The sequence below is a fragment of the Lutra lutra genome, chromosome 3, assembly GCF_902655055.1.
Source record: "Lutra lutra chromosome 3, mLutLut1.2, whole genome shotgun sequence".
Taxonomy (NCBI): domain Eukaryota; kingdom Metazoa; phylum Chordata; class Mammalia; order Carnivora; family Mustelidae; genus Lutra; species Lutra lutra.
In genome coordinates this window covers 22,602,570-22,623,932 of record NC_062280.1, presented here as the reverse complement: position 1 = coordinate 22,623,932, position 21,363 = coordinate 22,602,570, and the positions used below count along the sequence as shown (strand labels likewise).

Genomic DNA, 21,363 nt, shown 5'->3' with positions numbered 1-21,363 from the left:
TTTTCAGGTGAACGATAACAGTTAGTGCACTTAAGATTAAACCATTATGTTACCTGAGGGAGTGTATACCTCATGGTATGGCCTAGCTAGTTCTGACAAATTAGCCATTAGGAATAAAAGATAAGCAATTACATTTTCTTCTGTGATGTGAACATGGGTATGCTTATAGTAGTTTGGAAGGCCTAGACACTTTTTTTTTTTTTTAATAATTCTGTTTTGCTAGGTTCCATTATTAAAAATAAATAAATAAATAAATAAATAAATAAATAAATATCTTCTCTGAGAGTCTTTTTCAACATTAAGCCTTCTGTTGTTGGTTAAAATAATTGATAAAACCTTAAAGTACAAATTTCTGCCCTGTCCAAATCAGGATATAGCCTTATGTATCTTGAGGGCTCAGTCTATGTGGCAACCATTGTTGGCTCCATCATTCTGTGACCTAGCTAGTGTGAGATAGGAAGCAGCAGTTTAAGACCCATTTCTACCTCTCCCTTTCCATCTAAATAAATGCTTTGGCCTTCCTAGAGTAACCTCTCATTAGGAAGAAGAAAGTGTCTAAGAACAGAGGTTTTGAATTGTTGGGTTTTCAAGGCCACTTATAAAAAACTTAGGGCTCCCAATAAAAAGAAAAAAACAAATTCTGGCTTCTTCTCCAGACTTACTAAATCACATTATTGGAGAACAGGCATTTTTGTTTTAAATTTTCCTGTGATTCTTAGAGTCTACCTGGCACTGGACACAGAGACATGTCCAGTTGTTCTCCTTTGGGAAAATGAATAATGGTGTTCAGTTTGGTGTTTCATTATATTTGATTTTCTGCAGATTTCAGCACTCTCTAGAAGTAATGTGTATTCTTGGATAGTCCATGGGCTTTATTTGTTTAATTTGAAGTATATCCTAATGATAGTAGCCTTCTAAAAGCATGTTGCAGAACACAAAGTGTTCATTTTTTTAGTCACAATTTCACCATTCATAGAAATAAGTATTGGATCACAGAACTAAAGGAGACCTCTAGGGAGCATTTCATCAAGCCCCCTGTCTCTAATTAAGTGGATGTCTAAAGCATCCAGAAGAGATTTCCCTTAAATACTGACAAATAGAGGCATGAAGCCCATTCAGTTGCTCATTACAGTGTTTTTATCACTCTAATAGTCAATAAATTATTCTTCCCATCCAACTGAAATCACCTCTGCCTTAACCCAAGCATTTTTCTTCTTGTTCAAACCTCCAAGTATATAGCTGAAAACAGCGTAACATTAAAACTGTTCCATTGAAGTACTATTTCATGGACATGATGCGTTTCATCAACACACAGTTTCTCGAAATCTGGTCAATAAACAGAAATACAATAGGCAGCATAAAGGTGTGCAGGTCACTGAATACTAATTGAAATAGAATAAAATAAAAATAAGAATAATGTGCTTTAAAATGTGTTTAGCAATAGAATTGGGGGCTGTCCAGGAAACTCTTTACATAGACAGCTGCTAGGTGAAAGAAAAGAGTAGTATTCTGACCATCTCTTACCTGCTCTCTGAAATTTTTGCCTTCACAATCAGCTGAGTAGTATTTCTGTTTCCACTTTAGGCTTTTTTCCCTCTCAAACCTTCCTACCTGCTGTCATGTGAGTTTTTTGTTTGTTTGCTCTTTCAACTAGTGATAAAAGTCTTAACAACACAAATAGGAAATTAAAGCAAGAGGTCAGTCAGTGTGGTAAAATTTCAGATGAAGAACAACAGTCAATTGGCCAGTCAAATGCTATAAATAATCTATAGAGTTTTCCCTATTTTCGCTGGATTAGAGTAATGATTCTCAACTCTAGACTGCATTTTGGAATCTCCTGGGGAGTTTACTAAAAGTGGCAAATCCTAGAACATTGCAGGTAATTTTGACTTAATAGGAATTAGATGATTCCCAGTCATTTTTAAAAAATTTTATTTAAATTCAATTAATTAACATATAGTGTATTATTAATTTCAGAGGTAGAGTTCAGTGATTCTTTGGTCTGATATAACACCCAGTGCTCATTACACCTCATGCCCTCCTTAATGCCCATCACTCAGGTAGCCTATCCCCCTACTCGCCACCCTTCCAACAACTCTCAGTTTGTTTCCCATAGTTAAGAATCTCTTATGGTTCATCTCCCTCTCTGATTTCATCTTATTTTATTTTTCCCTCCCTTCCCCTATGATCCTCTGTTTTGTTTCTTAAATTCCACAAATGAGTGAAATTATATAATTGTTTTTCTCTGGTTTATTTCACTTAGTTTAATAATCTCTAGTTCCATCCACATTGTTGCAAATGGTAAGATTTCTTTCTTTCTTTTTTTAAGTATTCTATATCCTGCTACTCAAAATGGGTCTATGGACCAGGAGACAGTGACATTACCTGGGAGCTGATTTGAATGGACAATCTGGGGCCCCACTGAAATTGATCAAGTCAAAATCTTCATGTGCACAAGAATTTCCTTATTAGAGTTTGAAAGACCCTGTTAGATGCTCTAGTACACAGCTTGGTTCAGAACCACTGGGTAGAGGAAGTGAACAGAACCAGAAGGCCCTGAGAGTGAATATATGGAGGAAATGAGGAAAGGAGTAGCAGATAAGGAAGGGAGGAAAAAAGTTGCAGAGTGTAAAAACAGAAGATACTTATCAAGACTTTGCCTAATTTAACCTTATTTAATTTTTTAAAGTTACTTACAAATACTTTAAGTTCTTGAAATGATAGATATTCTCTCAATAGTATCACCTGACTATGGAATGTGTGGTTCCTTAAGCTTTATCCATCTGATTCTTATGGATATTTTGGATGAACCTCAACTCCCAATCTCAAATTTACTGAGCCTAATATAAGAAACATCTTAACTTCCCAGATTTTACCTTTTATATTAGACAATCACAGTTAGTGATATACCATCAATGAATAAGCTAGTTAAAGTTTGACCCAAAGGGGCACCTGGCTGGTTCAGTTGGTTAAAGCCTCTGTCTTCGGCTCAGGTCATGATCCCAGGGTCTTGGGATCCAGCCCCACATGGGGCTTTCTGCTTCAGCAGGGAGCCTGCTTCCCCCTCTCTCTCTGCCTGCCTCTCTGCCTACGTGTGATCTCTCTCTGTCAAATAAACAAATAAAATCTTTAAAAAAATTTTTTTGAGGGGCGCCTGGGTGGCTCTGTGGGTTAAGCCGCTGCCTTCGGCTCAGGTCATGATCTCAGAGTCCTGGGATCGAGCCCTGCATCGGGCTCTCTGCTCAGCAGGGAGCCTGCTTCCTCCTCTCTCTCTGCCTGCCTCTCTGCCTGCTTGTGATCTCTCTGTCAAATAAATAAATAAAATCTTTAAAAAAATTTTTTTTTGACCCAAATATTTTAATGCACCCAATGAAGCAATTTAGGAAGGATACTAAATATAGGGGGATGGGTAGAATCTAAGAAAATAATATTCAGGCAAGGGTGGAAATTAATATAACCAAAGCAGTTATAAGTTAATATTCCCATGGAGGCCAAGTGAGTTACTTCATTGATTTCAGGAACTGTTTTGTTTTGTTTTTCCATCATAATAAAATATGAGTATAGTTTGATGTGTTTAAGTTATATTCAGTAGTACTATTAATCAATAAATGTCATTAAATAGATTATACAAAGGGAATGCTTTCTTTTTAAAAATAAATCTCATGTAACAATGTGAAGAAATGTTTCTTAACTGTGTCACATCATTATCTAGAGATTAAGCTTATTGTTTTGTTCTTTTAGCTTACTTATATTATTACCTGTCAAGCAAACACTTCTAAATATTTCATGCTTACTGAACTTTATCAGTTGGAATTAAAGCATGTAAAAACTGTGATAGCAAAAATTACTATTTTTAGTCCTGATGTATTTTTTATTTTTATTTATTTTTATTTATTTTTATTTTTTTATTTATTTTTATTTTTTATTTTTAAAATGAATTATAGACTGCTTTTGAAGCAAATCCCATAATTCTCATTAATGTCTTAAGACAAAATTTTGAAAAGTAGTGACTATAGAAAGATGTTTCTTTGGATGTTCTTGAAATGGAATCACATAGCTAAGATCAAAGTCTCCTGAAAAAATACATGGTATGTGACCACTGGATAGACAAAATTGCTATTTTGAACAATTTAAAGTTGACTCAATATATATGAATGAATAATGTAATGTACATATATTAAAAGTTTCAGAGCATAATAATTATTATTGAACATAAGCTTGTACTGTTAGATTATATTTTAAAAACATGATCATATTTAAACAGTATGCTCACTGAGAGAATTGATCTTAATGTGAACATTTAACAAATAATTTTAAAATTGGGGTACCTGGGTGGCTCAGTGGGTTAAGTGTCTGCCTTTGGCTCAGGTCATGATCTTAGAGTTCTGGGTTCAAGTCCAGCATCCAGCTGCCCACTCAGTGGGAAGTCTGCTTCTCCCTCTGCCCCTGCTCATGCTCTCTCTCTCTCTCTCTCTCAAATAAATAAATAAAATCTTTATTTAAAAAGTTTTTAAAATTAATTAATTAATTAATGGCTGATTATCTTTATAAATCTTATCTACATATTTGGTAGGAAAGACCAAGGTATATAAATGAAAAGAAACTGAAGCATTTTGTATAGTAACTTGACCCACCATAGAGTTAAAAATAGAAATGAACACTTAGACATATGTGCCTAAGATTAAAATATGGTGTGACTTATAAGCTATTAATGCTGACTTCATGCTATTTCTGGCTGAACAATGCCTGTCAACTTAAAGCCAGTTAATAGACTGTTCTGTGATAGCACTTATTTCAAATCTAGTAATTTGTTTACTTAACATATGTCTGCTGTTTCAATTAGCGACTTGGGCACATCAAAAAAGCCTTGTTAAATCTGGAAGAGAGGAATTATATATGAATTTTTTTTTTACAAAAATGTCTATCAAAAGTTTCCTTTATATAGTATGAATTACTAATTAGAATATCTAAATAAATATATTACTTGGATAAAAGATAGGAACATCAATGTTAAGCCCAATGTAGGACTATGAAGAGTTAATTAGTGTGTATAATTTGTTTGGTTATATTTCATATATGTAATGATTATGTATAATGTATATAAAATATAAATAAAAATTCCATCATGACAGGCACAGTTCTAGACTCTGGAATATACCAATGAACACATTGTATAATGAGTGAGTTGTAAAATATGTCAGATGGTCATCGATGCTATAACACAGATGGAGGAAGAAAGGAAAGACAAAAGGAAAGAAGGAAAGAAAGAAGCAGAGGGAAGGAGAGAGAGAGAGAAAGGTAAAGAAAAATAAAAGAAGAAGAGGATTCATCAAGAATCAGTAGTTTGGAAAGGATTCAATATTAAATAGGGGTTGACTTCACCTGGAAAATGAGATTTCAGTGAAAACTCAAAAAAAAAAAAAAAAAAAAAGGACGGACCAAATTGATTTACTTATGTAGAAATTTCTTAAAAAAAAAAAAAGATTTAGGGACATGTGCACCCGAATGTTTATAGGAGCAATGTCCACAATAGCCAAACTATGGAAAGCACCTAGATGCCCATCAACGGATGAATGGATAAAGAAGATGTTATCAATACACACACACACACACACACACACACGAATACTATGCATCCACCAAAAGAAATGAAATCTTTCCATTTGCAGTGGTGTGGATGGAACCTGAAGGTATTTTGCTGTGTGAAATAAGTCAATCAGAGAAAGACAATTATCATATAATCTCTCTGATATGAGGAATTTGAGTGGCAGGGCAGGGGTTTTGGGGGTAGGGAAGGAAAAAAATGAAACAAGATGGGATTGGGAGGCAGACAAACCATAAGAGACTCTTAATCTCACAAACAAACTGAGGGTTGCAGGGGGTGGGGGAATAGGGATAGGGTGGTTGGGTTATAGACATTGGTGAGGGTATGTGGTATGGTGAGTGCTGTGAAATGTGTAAACCTCATGATTCACAAACCTTGTACCCCTGGGGCAAATAATGCATTTTATGTTAATAAAAATAATTTTTATAAAAGATTTATTTGGGGCACCTGGGTGGCTCAGTGGATTAAAGCCTCTGCCTTCAGCTCAGACCATGATCCCAGTGTCCTGGGATCGAGCCCCGCATTGGGCTCTATGCTCAGCAGGGAGCCTGCTTCCTCCTCTCTCTGCCTGCCTCTCTGCCTACTTGTGATGTCTGTCAAATAAATAAGTAAATCTTAAAAAAAAGTATTTATTTATTTGAGAGAGAGAAAGAGCACAAGTGCAAGTGTCTATGCACCTGGGAAAGATCAGAAGGAAAGGGAGAGAATCTCAAGGAGACTCCCTGATGAGTGGTAGCCTGAGGCGGGGCTTGATCCCAGAACCCCGAGTTCATGACCTGAGCCACGATCAAGAGTCAGAAGCTTAACCAAGGGGACCACCCAGGTGCCTCCTATGTAGAAATTTCTATTAAAATGTTTATAAAATAATTTATTTTAAAATTTAATGTTACCCAAATTGCAAATACAACATATACCCTCAAGGGACTCCAGGGTGGCTCAGTCCATTAAGCATCTGACTCTTGGTTTTGAATTTATTGAATTTTATCAATTGTGGGATCAAGCCCTGAGTTGGGCTCTGTGCTCAGCTTGGAGTCTGCTTCAGATTCTCTCTCCCTCTCCCTCCTCTGTGTGTGTCTCTCTCTCAAACAAATAAAAAAAATCTTAAAAAAAAATGCACCAACAAATTGAGACTTAAAATTTGTCTTTTTCAAAATCTTCTAAAAGATCGTAAGAAATATCATATAACTTTATTTTTGCAAAATAAAAACAAGACAAAGAGTGAGTCCAAGTGTTGTTTCTGTTTAAACTGTATTTGATGTTTGTACTGATTGCACTACATAAGTAGGAATATAATCATGTTTAACAGAAGAATATAGTTCATATTTAAACACCATCCACTATTTTATGAATATCATAATCATGTTCAATTAAAAAGGATCCGAGTGAAAATATGGAATCATGAAGTAATCAATAGCAGAATTTAAGGAACATTTAAGTCTAATAATAGACAGTAACAATAATTCTCTTATTTGGATTTTGGTATGCTCTATTTCTTAGCATTTTAATATTTGTCTATTTACATTTTTAGTGTCCTACCTCTTTAACTCTCTGCATTTTTTAATATTAATTTTTATTTATTTTAAAGAGAGCGAGCGAGCATAGTGGGGAAGGGCGGAGGTGGAGGGAAAGTCTTTTTTTTTTTTTTTTTAAAGCACAAAGTGATTATTTATTTATTTATTTATTTATTATTTTTTAAAGGTTTTATTTATTTATTTGACAGACAGAGATCACAAGTAGGCAGAGAGGCAGGCAGAGAGAGAGGAGGAAGCAGGCTCCCCGCCGAGCAGAGAGCCCGATGCAGGGCTCGATCCCAGAACCCTGGAATCATGACCTGAGCCGAAGGCAGAGGCTTTAACCCACTGAGCCACGGTGGAGGGAAAGTCTTAAGCAGACACTGCACTGAGATCTCATGACTCTGAGATCACGACTTAAGCTGAAGCCAAGAATTGGACATTTAATCAACTGTGCCACTTAGACACCCCTGCATTTTTTTTTTCTTTGATATGTGCATTAAGCAGTCAACAAATAACTTCTTTGAATTGGCAATATACGATTTATTTAGTTAGAGAGGATACTTACTTTTCTGTATATTAAATGCCAAACATTACACCAGTCATCAGGATAAAAACATGAAAAAGGCAATGGACTTCAAAAAAACTACACTAATAGTTTAGTAGGAAGAGTAAACATAAAAAAATACAAAGTTTTATGATAAGTGAAATAATAATATGTAACAGTTGCTGATCACTATTAACAGAGGCCATGTTAAGCACTTTATACAGATATCTCTATTTATCTTCAACCTCATTAGCTAGGTACTAATACTAAATCCATCTTAAAGCTAGTAAGTGAAATACAGAGATATTCAATAACTGCGCATATCACAAGAATAGAGTTTGGGTTTGAGACTAGACCTTTAGACCACATAGAATCTGCATTAACTTTCTCCCTGTGCAGATGAAACAGTGATAAACTGACTCATCCTGGAGCCATATCTGGAGTTTTCAGAGAGAAAGTGACATCTGAACTGGATCTTACAGATGCGTATTTGCTAGGCAAAAAAGATAGGGAGGGTTTTTAGCATGGAGGAAAGTATTATAAGACGGCAATGAGAATCAAAATTGGAAATGATCCATGAAATCAGGAATCACAAGTGGTGATTGTGTGTGGCTGGATGGGAGAAGCACAGTGAGAAATGACAGTAAAGATCGAGATGGTTTAGTTGATGAAGGACTTTTATCCCTTGCTCAGGGTTTACTCCTTTAGTACAGGGATGACAAGTTCTGCTAACAGCACTGATTTATAGGCAGTGGCTTGTATTTTCAAGTCATCGCTTTTAGAGCAGCTGGAGGATTAATTGGGATCTGAGAAAATTTTTAGAAGGCTATGCAGTCATTTAAAGATTACTTTTCAAACAAAGTTTGAGTAGAGAGAAGAGACCGTAATGAGGAACATTACTTAGCAATTTTATTCGATAATTTTATTAGCTATGAGAAGCAAAGGTGAGGGGAAAGGAGAAATAGAAAACACACCCCCAATTTTTAGCTAAGCTACTAAATGTATGGTGCTAGCACTAATCAAGGGAAGGGATGGACGAAGAAAGATGTCTGACTGGTAGATGGGAAAGGGAGTAATGTTCTATATTATACATCTTGGGATATCTAAGTGGGGTCTTCTGTAGGCAGCTGGTAATATATGCTGCTGCTCAATAGAAAATTCAGTTTTGGATCTGATGTCATCTACCTATACGTAGTATGCAAATAAGGGATGGATGATTTCATCTAGGCATGATCCCATGACTTAAAGAAAATTGACAAACCCAACTCTGGGGAATGCTATTGTTTGAAAGACAGATCTTGCTATAGTAGCAGTGAAGGAAGCTTTGAAGAACTCGTCAAAAAGATGGAAGATCTCCTACTATTAATGTATTCATATCAATATGACTCTTTATCTTGATTAACAATTTTCTTATGCAATTGGCTGCTCCCATATTGGGGGCATAGATATTTACAATTGTTAGATCATCTTGGTGGATAGTCCGTTTAAGAATTATGTAGTGTTGGGACACCTGGGTGGCTCAGTTGGTTAAGTGGCTGCCTTCAGCTCAGGTCATGATCCCAGCGTCCTGGGATCGAGTCCCACATCGGGCTCCTTGCTCGCGGGGAGCCTGCTTCTCCCTCTGCCTCTGCCTGCCACTCTGTCTGCTTGTGCTCTCTCTCTCTGACAAATAAATAAATAAAATCTTTGAAAAAAAAAAAGAATTATGTAGTGTCCTTCTGTATCTCTGACTACAGTCTTTAGTTTAAAATCTAATTTGTCTGATGTGAGAATCGCTACCCCGGCCTTCTTTTGAGGCCCATTGGCATGAAAGATGAAGGGAGTTGAGGGAAATTGGAAGGGGAGGTGAACCATGAGAGACTATGGACTCTGAAAAACAATCTGAGAGTTTTGAAGGGGCGGGGGGTGGGAGGTTGGGGGATCCATGTGGTGGGTATTGTAGAGGGCACGGATTGCATGGAGCACTGGGTGTGGTGCAAAAATAATGAATACTGTTACGCTGAAAAAATAAAAAATTAAAAAATAAAAACAGTAAAAAAAAAAAAAGATGGACGGAAACCAGAGTGAAGTGGAAATACAGAAGCCAAGATGCGATGTGCTATACATATTCTGTAACACTCATTCATTTCTGTAAATACTTTAAATATATTTCTTTGAAATAAGAGAAATAAGTGTCCCTCAAAGCTGTAATTTTGATGCCCAGGCTGTACCACCGATTTTTACAAAGGCATACCCTAATATAGTGGTCTCAGCTTGGATCAAAGGACATTATAAGAAAGGACCAAAGGAAATTTGTGTTGCATCTACTATGAATGTGTCTCTCTCCCACACCTTCCTCCTTCTCTCCCTCCCTTTCTCCCTCTCTCCCTCCCTCCCTCCCTCCCTCCCTTTCTTCTTTCCTTCTTTTGAGGATATGGCTCTGTTCCTTACACAGGAAACTTGGCAGAAATTTCACTTAAATATCAAGAAAAGAAACAGTGATGCTACTCCTGACCAGGTTACTATATATGTATCTGTTTCTCTAGCTATATTTATCTATCTACTTGATATGAATTATGTAAGATGCAATGTGAATCATGTAAAAGTTTGTTTCCATTTTTGCATTGACTCTAAAAGGCTTAGATTATTTCTGGGGATATCTCGGTCATAAAACCTTACTGTGCACATTGGGGATTGACTTCACTGCTGACTCCATCTATTTCAAGCTGCCAAAATGTTTCATTCAATTATTTCAAATTTGATTCTTCCCTGCTAAGTTATATGGTTGTTTTGTAAAGCATGGTAAGTGTTTGCTGGAACAAGAAAGAAAATAAAAACAAATGTTTATATTAATTTTGAAGGTTTTTGAACAGTGATTTTGACCTGTTGCTGACTTCATTTGGTAAATGTGAGCTGAATTGAGTCATTGGTGGGTTGAGTATTGTTACCCGAAAGCTCAGCTTTTCTCAGCTACTCCAAAGCACCTTAGAAGTGTCTCTTGGTGACTGACTTTGATCAGGGTCCCATCTCTTGTCTTCCACAGTGACAAGGACAGTATGTGCAGAACAGTGTGATGGCCGGTGCTATGGGCCCTATGTCAGTGACTGCTGTCATAGAGAATGTGCTGGGGGCTGCTCAGGACCCAAGGACACAGACTGCTTTGTAAGTCTTGGAGTTTCCCTTCTACTTTTCCTATCTCTCTCCTTCCTGGTTGGACTCAGGCATATCGAATCTTTAATTAAAATAAGATCAAGTTTAACCATTTTAGAATTAAGAAAGATGCTCTGCCTTCCTATAATTCATTCCCTCACTGGGTAGCTATTGATTACCTAGGATTGTTCTGTTCTAGCAAATGAATTATATCTTTCTGATGTAACTTATAATATAGGTGAGATGCATTAGAGAATGTGAAGAGGAACATATTGAGATATCTTTTTAAAGGCTAATAGCATCCTTCTAAAATTTACCTTGATTACCTGTTTATGTTGTTGCATAGTTGAGTTTTCTGAGTGAGGGCTCTTGAATTTTATTTCTTGGATTTAAATTTTAAGATTATAGCTGTAGATTTCAAGATTATTCATAAATTGACAAATTTAACTATTTCCCAGTTTATTTTGTTTGCAAGTTAATATTATTCATAATTTATAAGATTAACAAATGCATGCTTAAAGCAATTTATATGCTAATCTATGGGATTTTTATTTTAGAAAGGGACACTTTTCTTTCCTTAAAATTAACATTTATAGCTTGTTGGGGACATGTTTTAATTACATTTTAATATCCCCAATACAGTTCTTTCTGTTCTTTTGAATACAAACAGTTCTGTGAGCTATAGTTAACACAATTTCATATACAGATGTTATTTTCATTTTAAGCTAAAAATCATAAAATAAGAAATTGTTTTTGCTGTTAAAAATGAACACAGAAATTTATTTTCTTTTTTCACATTTTCAAATATCCAGAAAATACACATATATATTTAAAACTGAATATTTTTTTCAAATTGAGACTCAACTCTGAAAATAAGCAAAACATAAATTAAAGCTCTTATGATATAGTCATTTCTTAATTTTCTTAACGTCACAAGAAACTTAATTTGTCGACCCTAATCCTATAGTGAAACAAAATTATATATTGCAGAAGTGAGTAGTGAGGAAGAAGAAAAGAAACATGTTAAAATTTTAAGGAAGGTGCTATAGCAGGTCTTGAAGTGAGACCTTTTCTCTTTTTCTAACACCAGACACAAAGTAAAGCTTGATGTCCAGGATGCTGAGCAGCTCTTAACAATTCCAAAACAGTAACAACAAAAAACACCAATAATCATAACTTTCACTTAGAAGTTTTTCATTGGATTTGTTTTCATGGTTCCATTATCATAATAAACAGAGTGCCGGGTGAGTCTCAGAGTTCTCATTTCATTACTTTTATGGAATGGTTCAATGATTCCACTTTGGCATTTGGTACAGAATGTTCAAGAATGCCAGACCAAAGCCTTGGTGTAAGTTAGGTTGTTTTACATGCTGTCTGGAAGGTAAATTGGTTTGATTCCTTTAGTTTATGTCCCTTTGTTGCCAAGCAATCTGTGCACAACACTGCATAAAGTATGTTCGTAAAGCAATTATGAGGACACATGAAGTTTTATAGCCATAAATTAAAACTTAGTGAGTTTTGTAGATTGCTTTTTAATAGATTCTTCCTGGAAAATGTCATCTTAGTGAATAATGTATCATGAGTGAGTCTTGTCCTGATTATGCATCTAGTAGACTATCATCAGGGAATTGTCATGTTGGTGATAAAGTGCTTGCTAAAACAATTGATGAAAATGTTTTGAGGAAACAGAATGAATTAGTGCTTATTAATAACCATACAATTTATGATGAAATATAAAATATAGCTTGAGTGCATATTAGCTTACTTTCCAAAACCTCAATTATTCCTATGAAGGTTTAAGTTGTTTAATTAAGAGAATTAGTTCATCCACTCTTTTGAAAGCCAAAATTTATGTATACATAAATACAAATACAAAGCCAATTTATGTATACATATATTCTATTTTTATACCAAATACTTCTCAGATGGTAAAATTGTTTTTTAATTCTTCTCAAAGGCATTAGAATGCATTAATAAATTGAGGTCTCACTAGAAAAGCATAAGGCAGCAGAAACAAACTGTTGTGTTTGAACTTGATGGCGTTCACCAAATGGCAAGGCATTATGAAAAAGACCATATAGGAAATGGCAGCACATTATTTAATTGTGAGCTAAGTAGAGGCTGCTTCTCTTCATTTTGGCATACTCCATATTTATATTTGACTAGTCACCCACCAGAGCTTTTTCTTCAAGTCCAGTTTAAATGGCTGTTACAATGTTTTCTCACTATACAACGGTGATGAGTGTGCTTACCACGTCAATTATGGCACTGAACTTTTCCAAACACCTGATTTAAGGAAACACTAGACTGTAGACTTGGGGAGTTAGTTAGTGTCAGACTCTAAGACTGAACATAAACCCTTTGAATAGTGCGAGTTGGAATTATTTTTCACTATTAGCTAATTTTAATATGAAACCATTATTAGTTTGGAGATTACTAGGTGGAGACTAGGTAACTTGAATATCAGTATCTTTGTATAGATTGTATATTCATTGACATTGGAGAAACGGTTTTGTAAAATTTTTGAAGTCCAGAACAAATTTGAACTTAAAAATAAGCACTTAATGACTATAAACCTGTCCAATTTTATACTATTTGTGAAATATAAAAATAGAACATGCACATATGTTTTATATAAATATTAACTTAATAAGTAAAGAACACATCACAAAGTTGTTAGAGCAGTATTCCTTTAACAAGTATTATGAAGGTTATTTTTAAATGAAACTAATATTTTCTGTGTTTCAGGCCTGCATGAATTTCAATGACAGTGGAGCATGTGTTACTCAGTGTCCCCAAACTTTTGTCTACAATCCTACCACCTTTCAACTGGAGCATAACTTCAATGCAAAGTATACATATGGAGCATTTTGTGTCAAGAAATGCCCCCGTAAGTAACAAGATAAGAATAACCAAATTAATTAGATCATGATTTTAAAACACACACAAAAAAATCGTGTACCTGTATTATAATTTAAAATTTGCAACAATATTGTAAATGACTTGGATAGAGGTACTATTGCTACCATTTCACTAATAAGGAAATTAAAATTCAAAAAAATTAAAGTGGTCTAAAGTCTCAGCAAAGGAGTGGAATGTTTGAGTTTAGAGTATAGTGTCATTGCCTTTTAAACTTACTGTTTTTATTATTCCTCAGTGTTTTTGCACATGATGCTGTTTCTCAAAAAAAAATGAGAGCCAGCTTTGTAATGAATGAGGTCAGCTTCTAATCACAATGAATTTTTACCTAATATCCTTTCTGATTACTTATTTATAATAGAATGTATAGTATTATAGTTTTAATATAAAATCTCATCATAAACAATAACAATAGAAGTGAAGGGCTATTTAGAGTTCTTTACAAAATTGACAGCTCATCCTAGGGTTTCAAAGTAACCAGTTTAGCTTTCATCAGGAATTCAGTAAATGTATGTCTTCATATTTGCTCCAGTCAGTTTCTTTGCTTGGAATGAATGATGGGACATTATTTCTTTATTGTTTTATCTACCGGAAAAACTAAAAAAAAAAAAAAAAAAAAACTTAAAAAAAAACTTAAAAAAAATCACTACATTTGTCCATATATTCATTTAAAAGAAGAAGGTTTTACAAACTATAGCACGTCACTCTTATGGTTTTCTTCATTTTGTGCCTGTGGTTAAATAAGAAGTATAAAAGACATGGGATTAGAGTGGCTGTGGGTTCTGCCTTGGCCCCTGTATTACTCATGTGATTTTAAATGAACCTATTTCAATTTTCTTTGTATTCTCTTTAGGATGTGGCTGGTAATAATCATAGCTCTTGTCACTACGAGAGTTATTACAATGATCAAAGAAACAGGGAATAAGAATCAGAGAGATAGCATATAAAAACAAGTCTTTGAAAACAATGACAATTCTAGTCATTATTATTAAATATTTTTATATTGGTTAAAAGAATAATTACACATACAAGCTTTCAACATCTAGCTTATGGCAAGTGGCTAACACTGAGAATAATTTTGTGAAATTACACTCCCAGTTTCCTTAGATATGGTAACTCCTAAATTTCTTTTCTTAGAATAGTTTAGTTCAACAAATTACAGACTGGGTGCCTGGGTGGCTCAGTTGGTTAAGCGACTGCCTTCAGCTCAGGTCATGATCCTGGGGTCCTAGGATGGAGTCCCACCTCCAGCTCCCTTCTCAGCAGGGAGTCTGCTTCTCCCTTTGACCTCCCCCCCATGCTCTCTCTCTCTCTCTCATTCTCTCTCTCAAATAAATAAATAAAATCTTTAAAAAAACAACCAAAAAAATTACAGACTAAACACTTCAATATTTAGCAATGTAAATCTCAAATATTTGAGGGGCCCTGCATAAGGCCTGGTTTGCTAAACTGTAACTATTTCGGAAAAACAAAGACATTTAGCTTCTAAATACTGCTCTACAGTCCTGAATCTTGAATTCTAAAATTCAAAAAACCCCAGACAAATATTTTTTGAAACTCATTTGGCGGCAAAACCTGAACCTAACTGATATGAGGGTATTTATGATCTGTATTTACTCCACTTGGCATATATTGCTGCGAAAACCTAGAAGTGTTTAAATGTGAGGTATTCCTGTGATTACCTTGAAGAAAGGATGGTTCCATAATATACAGTACATTCACTGTTTGCAGGTTGAGTTCCCCTCAGACAGAGATTAGGTTGTTAAGGAGGAAGAACAAGAAGAGACAGGCTGTGATGCAGGCTCAACAATGTACCTTTTTTGTGTGGCGGACGCCCCCTAGTGGATAACTGGGAATATCAAGATCACACTGTGCCCAGTCCCAAGGATCCATACCCATTCTTCTACCCCAGACTCCCTTCAATCCCAGATTTTCCAATATTTCTTCTCCCAAGGCAAGCCACTGCTCATGAATCCATATTTATTCTAAGCTCAGGACGTGAGTGGGGAGGGGCAGGGAGAGAGGGAGAGGGAGAGAAAATCCTCAAGCCAACTCTACTCTGAACACAGGGGCCCAACTCAGGGCTGGACCCCCCAAGAACCCCAAGATCATAACCTGAGGCAAAACTAAGAGTCAGAAGCTTAACCAACTGAGCCACCCAGGGGCCCCACCACTTGGATTTTATGCCCCAAGTAGCAAAATGCTTGCATCCCAGACTGGACCTGTACCATATGTCTTTCCTGATCTGAGATCCTTCAAGGCCAGAAGCCTTCCAAAAGACTGAATGTTAGACCAGAAGCAGTATGCCCAGACAGGGAAGGATACTGCCTTTAAAATACAAAGGGGCCTAGCAGGTGTCGTGTTGCCTCTACTGTGGGAGGCTCTAGATGCAATAATTTGTTCTTTTTTGGGGGTGGGGGAGGGAGCATCCTGGCATATTTCAGATCGCTGGAGCACTAAACATTTCACAGGCGTTATCAGGCAATCAGATATTCCTGGTTTATGTAGTATACCTTCCCTAGTCTCCTTTCAAATTCCATTTTGTTTCCTCATATAAAACCGTGGAACAGTTTCTGTGGTATTCCACGAAGAGATAGAACACATTTTAAACATTTCCTCCTGGATATGAAGTGTGCTCTCTCGATCCAAGGCAATTCAACTTCAGCTTCATTTGTGCTGCATGTAACTTGAAGTATTTTTAGATTACAGACTTGCATCATGACATGAAATGAAGTGGAACTATTGAAAAACACAAACTAAATGTCATGTAGTTTCCTAAGTCTATAAAAGAAATTCACTGTGTCTTGGGGACTTTTCAGGATGCAGAGCAGTAGTCAAGCAAGGACTAACTGTTGTTAACACAGGCTGCCCTTGGATTGGAATGTGGATGTTCAGATTCTGTTTCAGGTGGAGATATTTGAACAGAGTTGTTTTAGGGAAAGAGGCAGACATGTATACTATCAATGATACTCATCATTGTCAGCCCCTAAAGTACTTTGCTTTAAACTTGTTTGCCGGCCATCAACATTATTGCTCATTTTGCCTTTTTTTTTCCCCAATCAGATAACTTTGTGGTGGATTCCAGTTCTTGCGTACGTGCCTGCCCTAGTTCCAAGATGGAAGTAGAAGAAAATGGGATTAAAATGTGTAAACCTTGCACGGATATTTGCCCAAAAGGTGAGTGATAGCTGAGATTATGCCAGCTAGAACAGGGACCTGCTCCAAGGTTTTTCCATTTGCTCTTCAATGGACTGGCTAAGTTCCCCTCTCTGAACACACACATACATTTCCATGACTTTGAATAGTTCCCCAAAGTATCAACTATCTTAATAGTGTGTGTTATTGATTTTGAATGATGTAAACTAAATAATCCAGGTTAACCTGGGAATTAGCATTGATAGAAACTCAGGAAAAAAGTTATATTTTATTCTCTATGCAGCAAATCTTAGAAGTTAAGCACATAACAAGGGATGGATTGTGTGATTATTTTCACATCAAGAACCCATGTTAATCGCTTGCCACTCTACACTAAATGATTTGCTATGCATATGAAGGGGTGCAAAGAGACAAATAACATGATACTTACCCTCCAGGGCTTCAAAACTACTTTGAAAGATTAGATGTATAAAATGACAAGGAAATTTACCATATGTATTAAATAAATGTTGCAGATAATTCCTGTTTTAGAAATTGAGTGCAGAAAGAAATCCCTTCTAGCTGTGGTGCTCCAATTCCTCACCCAAATGAAACTTAAATTAAGCAGGATGAACATACAGTCTAAATTTTATAAATGATATTAAGCCTTCCAAATGATCACAGATTGCCTTAGAAATGGCAATCAAGACTTATTTTTTACTACATTCTCTCTTTCTTCTTTCCTTCTCCCACCCCCCCATATTTTATTTGCTTCGCTTTGTTTGTTTGTTTGTTTGTTTTGAGTAGAGCCTTCAGAAAGTACAGGTAATACCTGTAAATTTAAGAATTTAAGAATAGGGGGCACCTGGGTGGCTCAGTAGGTTAAGCCGCTGCCTTCAGCTCAGGTCACAATCTCAGGGTCCTGGGATCGAGCCCCACATCAGGCTCTCTGCTTGGCAGGCAGCCTGCTTCCTCCTCTCTCTCTCTGCCTGTCTCTCTGCCTACTTATGATCTCTCTCTGTCAAATAAATAAATAAAATCTTAAAAAAAAAAAAAAGAATTTAAGAATAGGGGTGCCTGGGTGGCTTAGTTGGTTAAGGGTCTGTCTTCAGCTCAGGTCATGATTTCAAGGGTTCTGAGATCAAGCCCTACATTTGTTGGGTTCTGTGGTCAGCAGGCAGTCGGCTTTTCCTTCTTTCCCTCCCTCTACCTCTCCTTCTGACTCTCCCCTGCTCATGCTGTCTAACCAACCCACCACCCTCCTGCTCCATTCAAATAAATAAAATCTTTAAAAAATAATTTAAGTATAAATATTTCAATGGCTCTTGCTTCTGATTACAGCTCCCAACATTAGTACTTTGTTTAATATGTATTCTTAATTAGACCAATGGTAAAACCACAGTTTGAAGACCATTATTAGGCTATGAAATTATTTTACTCAATTGAGTAAAATAACATTGAAAATGATATTTTAGGATAGATGAAAAAATAGTTGATTTTATGTGCCAAAAGCAAGCATTGATTGTTGGAAGTTTGTTTTAGTTACATATGTGTTGTGCGGGTATACTTGGACTTGATATAAGATATTCTTATGTGTCATGGTCATGAGACTACAATGCAGGGACAATATTTTAAAGCAGGCCCAGCAGTTAATGTTGCATGAATAAATTTTTATTTTACTTGTTAGAAAACTGTGTATGTCTTATGATGAACTTTCTTCATTTTATAATGAAATATACTATTATTTTATAATAGAAATGCAATGATTTATTGACCAAAAAAATAGTTGCTCAACTCCCTGACTGTGAGTCTTGTTTTCTGCAGCTTGTGATGGCATTGGCACAGGATCACTGATGTCAGCTCAGACCGTGGATTCTAGTAACATTGACAAATTCGTAAACTGCACCAAAATCAATGGGAATTTGATCTTCCTTGTCACTGGTATTCATGGGTCAGTATGAAATTGTTGTAGAAAATTATTTTACGACGTGTAGACAAAGCTTAAGAGATTCTTTAGCTTTGTCTGTTTGATTCCTTTTGACCTAGATGAGTTCTTCCCTCCGTTAATGTTCTTCTCCAACAAAATCAAATTCCAGATTTTACCAGCAATGATAGTAAAAACCACAGTTTTGAGATACATAGACTATGAGTTTAATAACTACTTAGATTTGACAATATAAGTTTGTATGTAAGCTAAAACGTATTTGTGGGATAGTCTCCTCAAATCCACAGATTTCAGAAAGTTTGACATATTTTTACAAATGTTTAAGGAAACAGTGTCAATGGGTGAAGTGAGGAATTTCATTCAAATTCCTAACTGATTAGTTCAGGGGAGAATAAATTAATATTCTTTTAAAAATGTATGTCATAGAAAACAAATCAGTAAGTTGAAATTCTCTTGAGCTTTCAGAAATTCTCTTTGGCCTGATGTATCTTTTATCTTTCTCTTAGGTTAGGAAATTAGTACTAGTATAGGAGATCTAATAAATGAATTACATTTTAGCAATAAAAATTGTAACATTTTCTGGGTTGCTTCATTACGGAACCACCTGCTGGTTTTAACTAGGAAAACAGCCAAGTTTGTATTCTTTCAATTGTAATAAAAACGTCAGTATTTTTACTTTATATTTTATCTATTTATCTATATTACTCTTAATCCCTAAATAATAGTGCTACAGGCTACAGATAAAGGATATGACTCACATATTTCAATTCAAAATCTTAACTCTAAACATATATCACATCATTTCTAGAAGCAAAACAATTTAACACATTATGAATAAATATGTCCAAACAAGAATACCAAAAGAAATAGAACAAAGTGTTTCTTTCCATGCAAATAAGTTACAGTAGGTCTTATTGCATAAAGCATTTCTTCACTTTAAAATAGCTTTTAATATGGGTTCATGCCAGATACTATAATGGAATGTACACACTTTCTGCCCCAGATATGTTTTATTCAGCCCAAGCAATGCTTAAAAATAAATATATATGTTCAAGATTTCTAACTTCTCTTTAAAAATATGTAGATTTGGTTCCTTAACACATTCTCCTACATGGCAACAATCTTTTGGAGCCAGGTAGTTCTAGCCATTTTTAGATAGGACAACCAAATTTACCAGAGTCACTACTAACCCTCTGAATTGATTTACATTGCTAACCTCACCTTCTTCACCCCAATGAGTAGGAGGCCTGGGTCAACATTTAGGTGCATTTATATAATGGAATGCATGTATGACATTTACTAAAACAATATATCTACACTGTAACTGTTTTCAAAACCAAAACTATTTTCAAAACCAAATACCACTATGAATTAAAGATCATATCATGTTAACAGCATCCTATGAGAAATAGGAAGACATACACACTTAATTCACATTGCCTGCCTCCACACGGGTATAATACGTGAATTGGCCTCAAGTCCATCAGTGCAGGGAAAGATTTGAAAACGCAGTCTTATAAATTGCATTGGAGAAGTTGTTTTCATTCTAATCAGACCCAACATCCATCTTTTATATATTAAGTGTATTCATACCTCCTTTTAAATTATGAAATAAAAATCATAGATAATATAGCCTACTTATATACATAATTTTATAAAGTGATTGTAATTCTCTATTTTTGATTTAAAGAAAAAATACAAGTAAAGTAATGGATAACAAAATATGAATTGATAGGAAAATGCTCAACTTCTACTTACTTGGAATGAAAGTTTGGATTTATGAGAAATGAGATTAGGAGTTATTCTGTGCAAGAAGTATGGGGAAGTAAAGAGCAGAGGGACAGCTGACCACTGGAATAGGAAATAATTAACAGACATATTGTTATATGACGAGGAAAATGGAAATAAGTATCATTCAAATAGAAGTAACATGACTGCAGAATTACACATAATCATGGTATGATCAACAATGAAGTTTGTGCACATGGGTCCTTAATTGGGTGGGACATTTTAAGGTTATTCAAGACATGAGGCAAAACTTTGCTGGGAAAAGACATTTAATTTTCTTGGCTTGGGGTTATTACTAAAAGCCTATAATGTCCCCCAATATCTGTTACAACTGACACATCTCTGCAAATGTCCCAGCTTCCCTTGAGGTAGGAAATCCTGCCCACATTGAGAACTACTGCAAGATTTCTGTGATAATAGAAGGATTATGAACCAACGAAAGAAATCCACTGATGGTTAATCTTGTAGGTAAACCATGGGCGGGGAAGTTTGACAAAGATGATCAAATGCAGTTCACAATTCTTATTTTAGTCTTTGTTCCTTATAGAGCATCCTTATCTGAAGTCTGGATTTATACTAATTGTAAAATGGTTTTACATATTCTGAATCATCTAACATCCAGAATAGAGGAAATATTAATAAATACATGCAAAAAAGGGAAGCAGATATGTCAAGATATAAAAATATGTTGCACAACAGATACCATTTATTCACAAATTTATGAGAAGAATCATTACAAAGTATTAGATTAATCTAGACTTTCAAGGAAAACAACCTTACTAAT

At 35.4% G+C, this 21,363-nt stretch overlaps 1 protein-coding gene across 4 annotated transcripts in view; it reads left to right on the top strand.

The window, feature by feature from the left end:
• ERBB4 (erb-b2 receptor tyrosine kinase 4) overlaps positions 1 to 21,363 on the top strand; it is a 1,157,221-nt gene that overhangs the window by 845,417 nt on the left and 290,441 nt on the right. For all 4 annotated transcript variants that reach the window (XM_047722028.1, XM_047722026.1, XM_047722029.1 and 1 more), the window contains exons 6-9: positions 10,686 to 10,804; positions 13,541 to 13,682; positions 16,775 to 16,888; positions 18,671 to 18,797. In XM_047722028.1, coding sequence (XP_047577984.1) covers positions 10,686 to 10,804; positions 13,541 to 13,682; positions 16,775 to 16,888; positions 18,671 to 18,797 — 502 coding nt within the window. The remainder of the gene's footprint in view (positions 1 to 10,685; positions 10,805 to 13,540; positions 13,683 to 16,774; positions 16,889 to 18,670; positions 18,798 to 21,363) is intronic.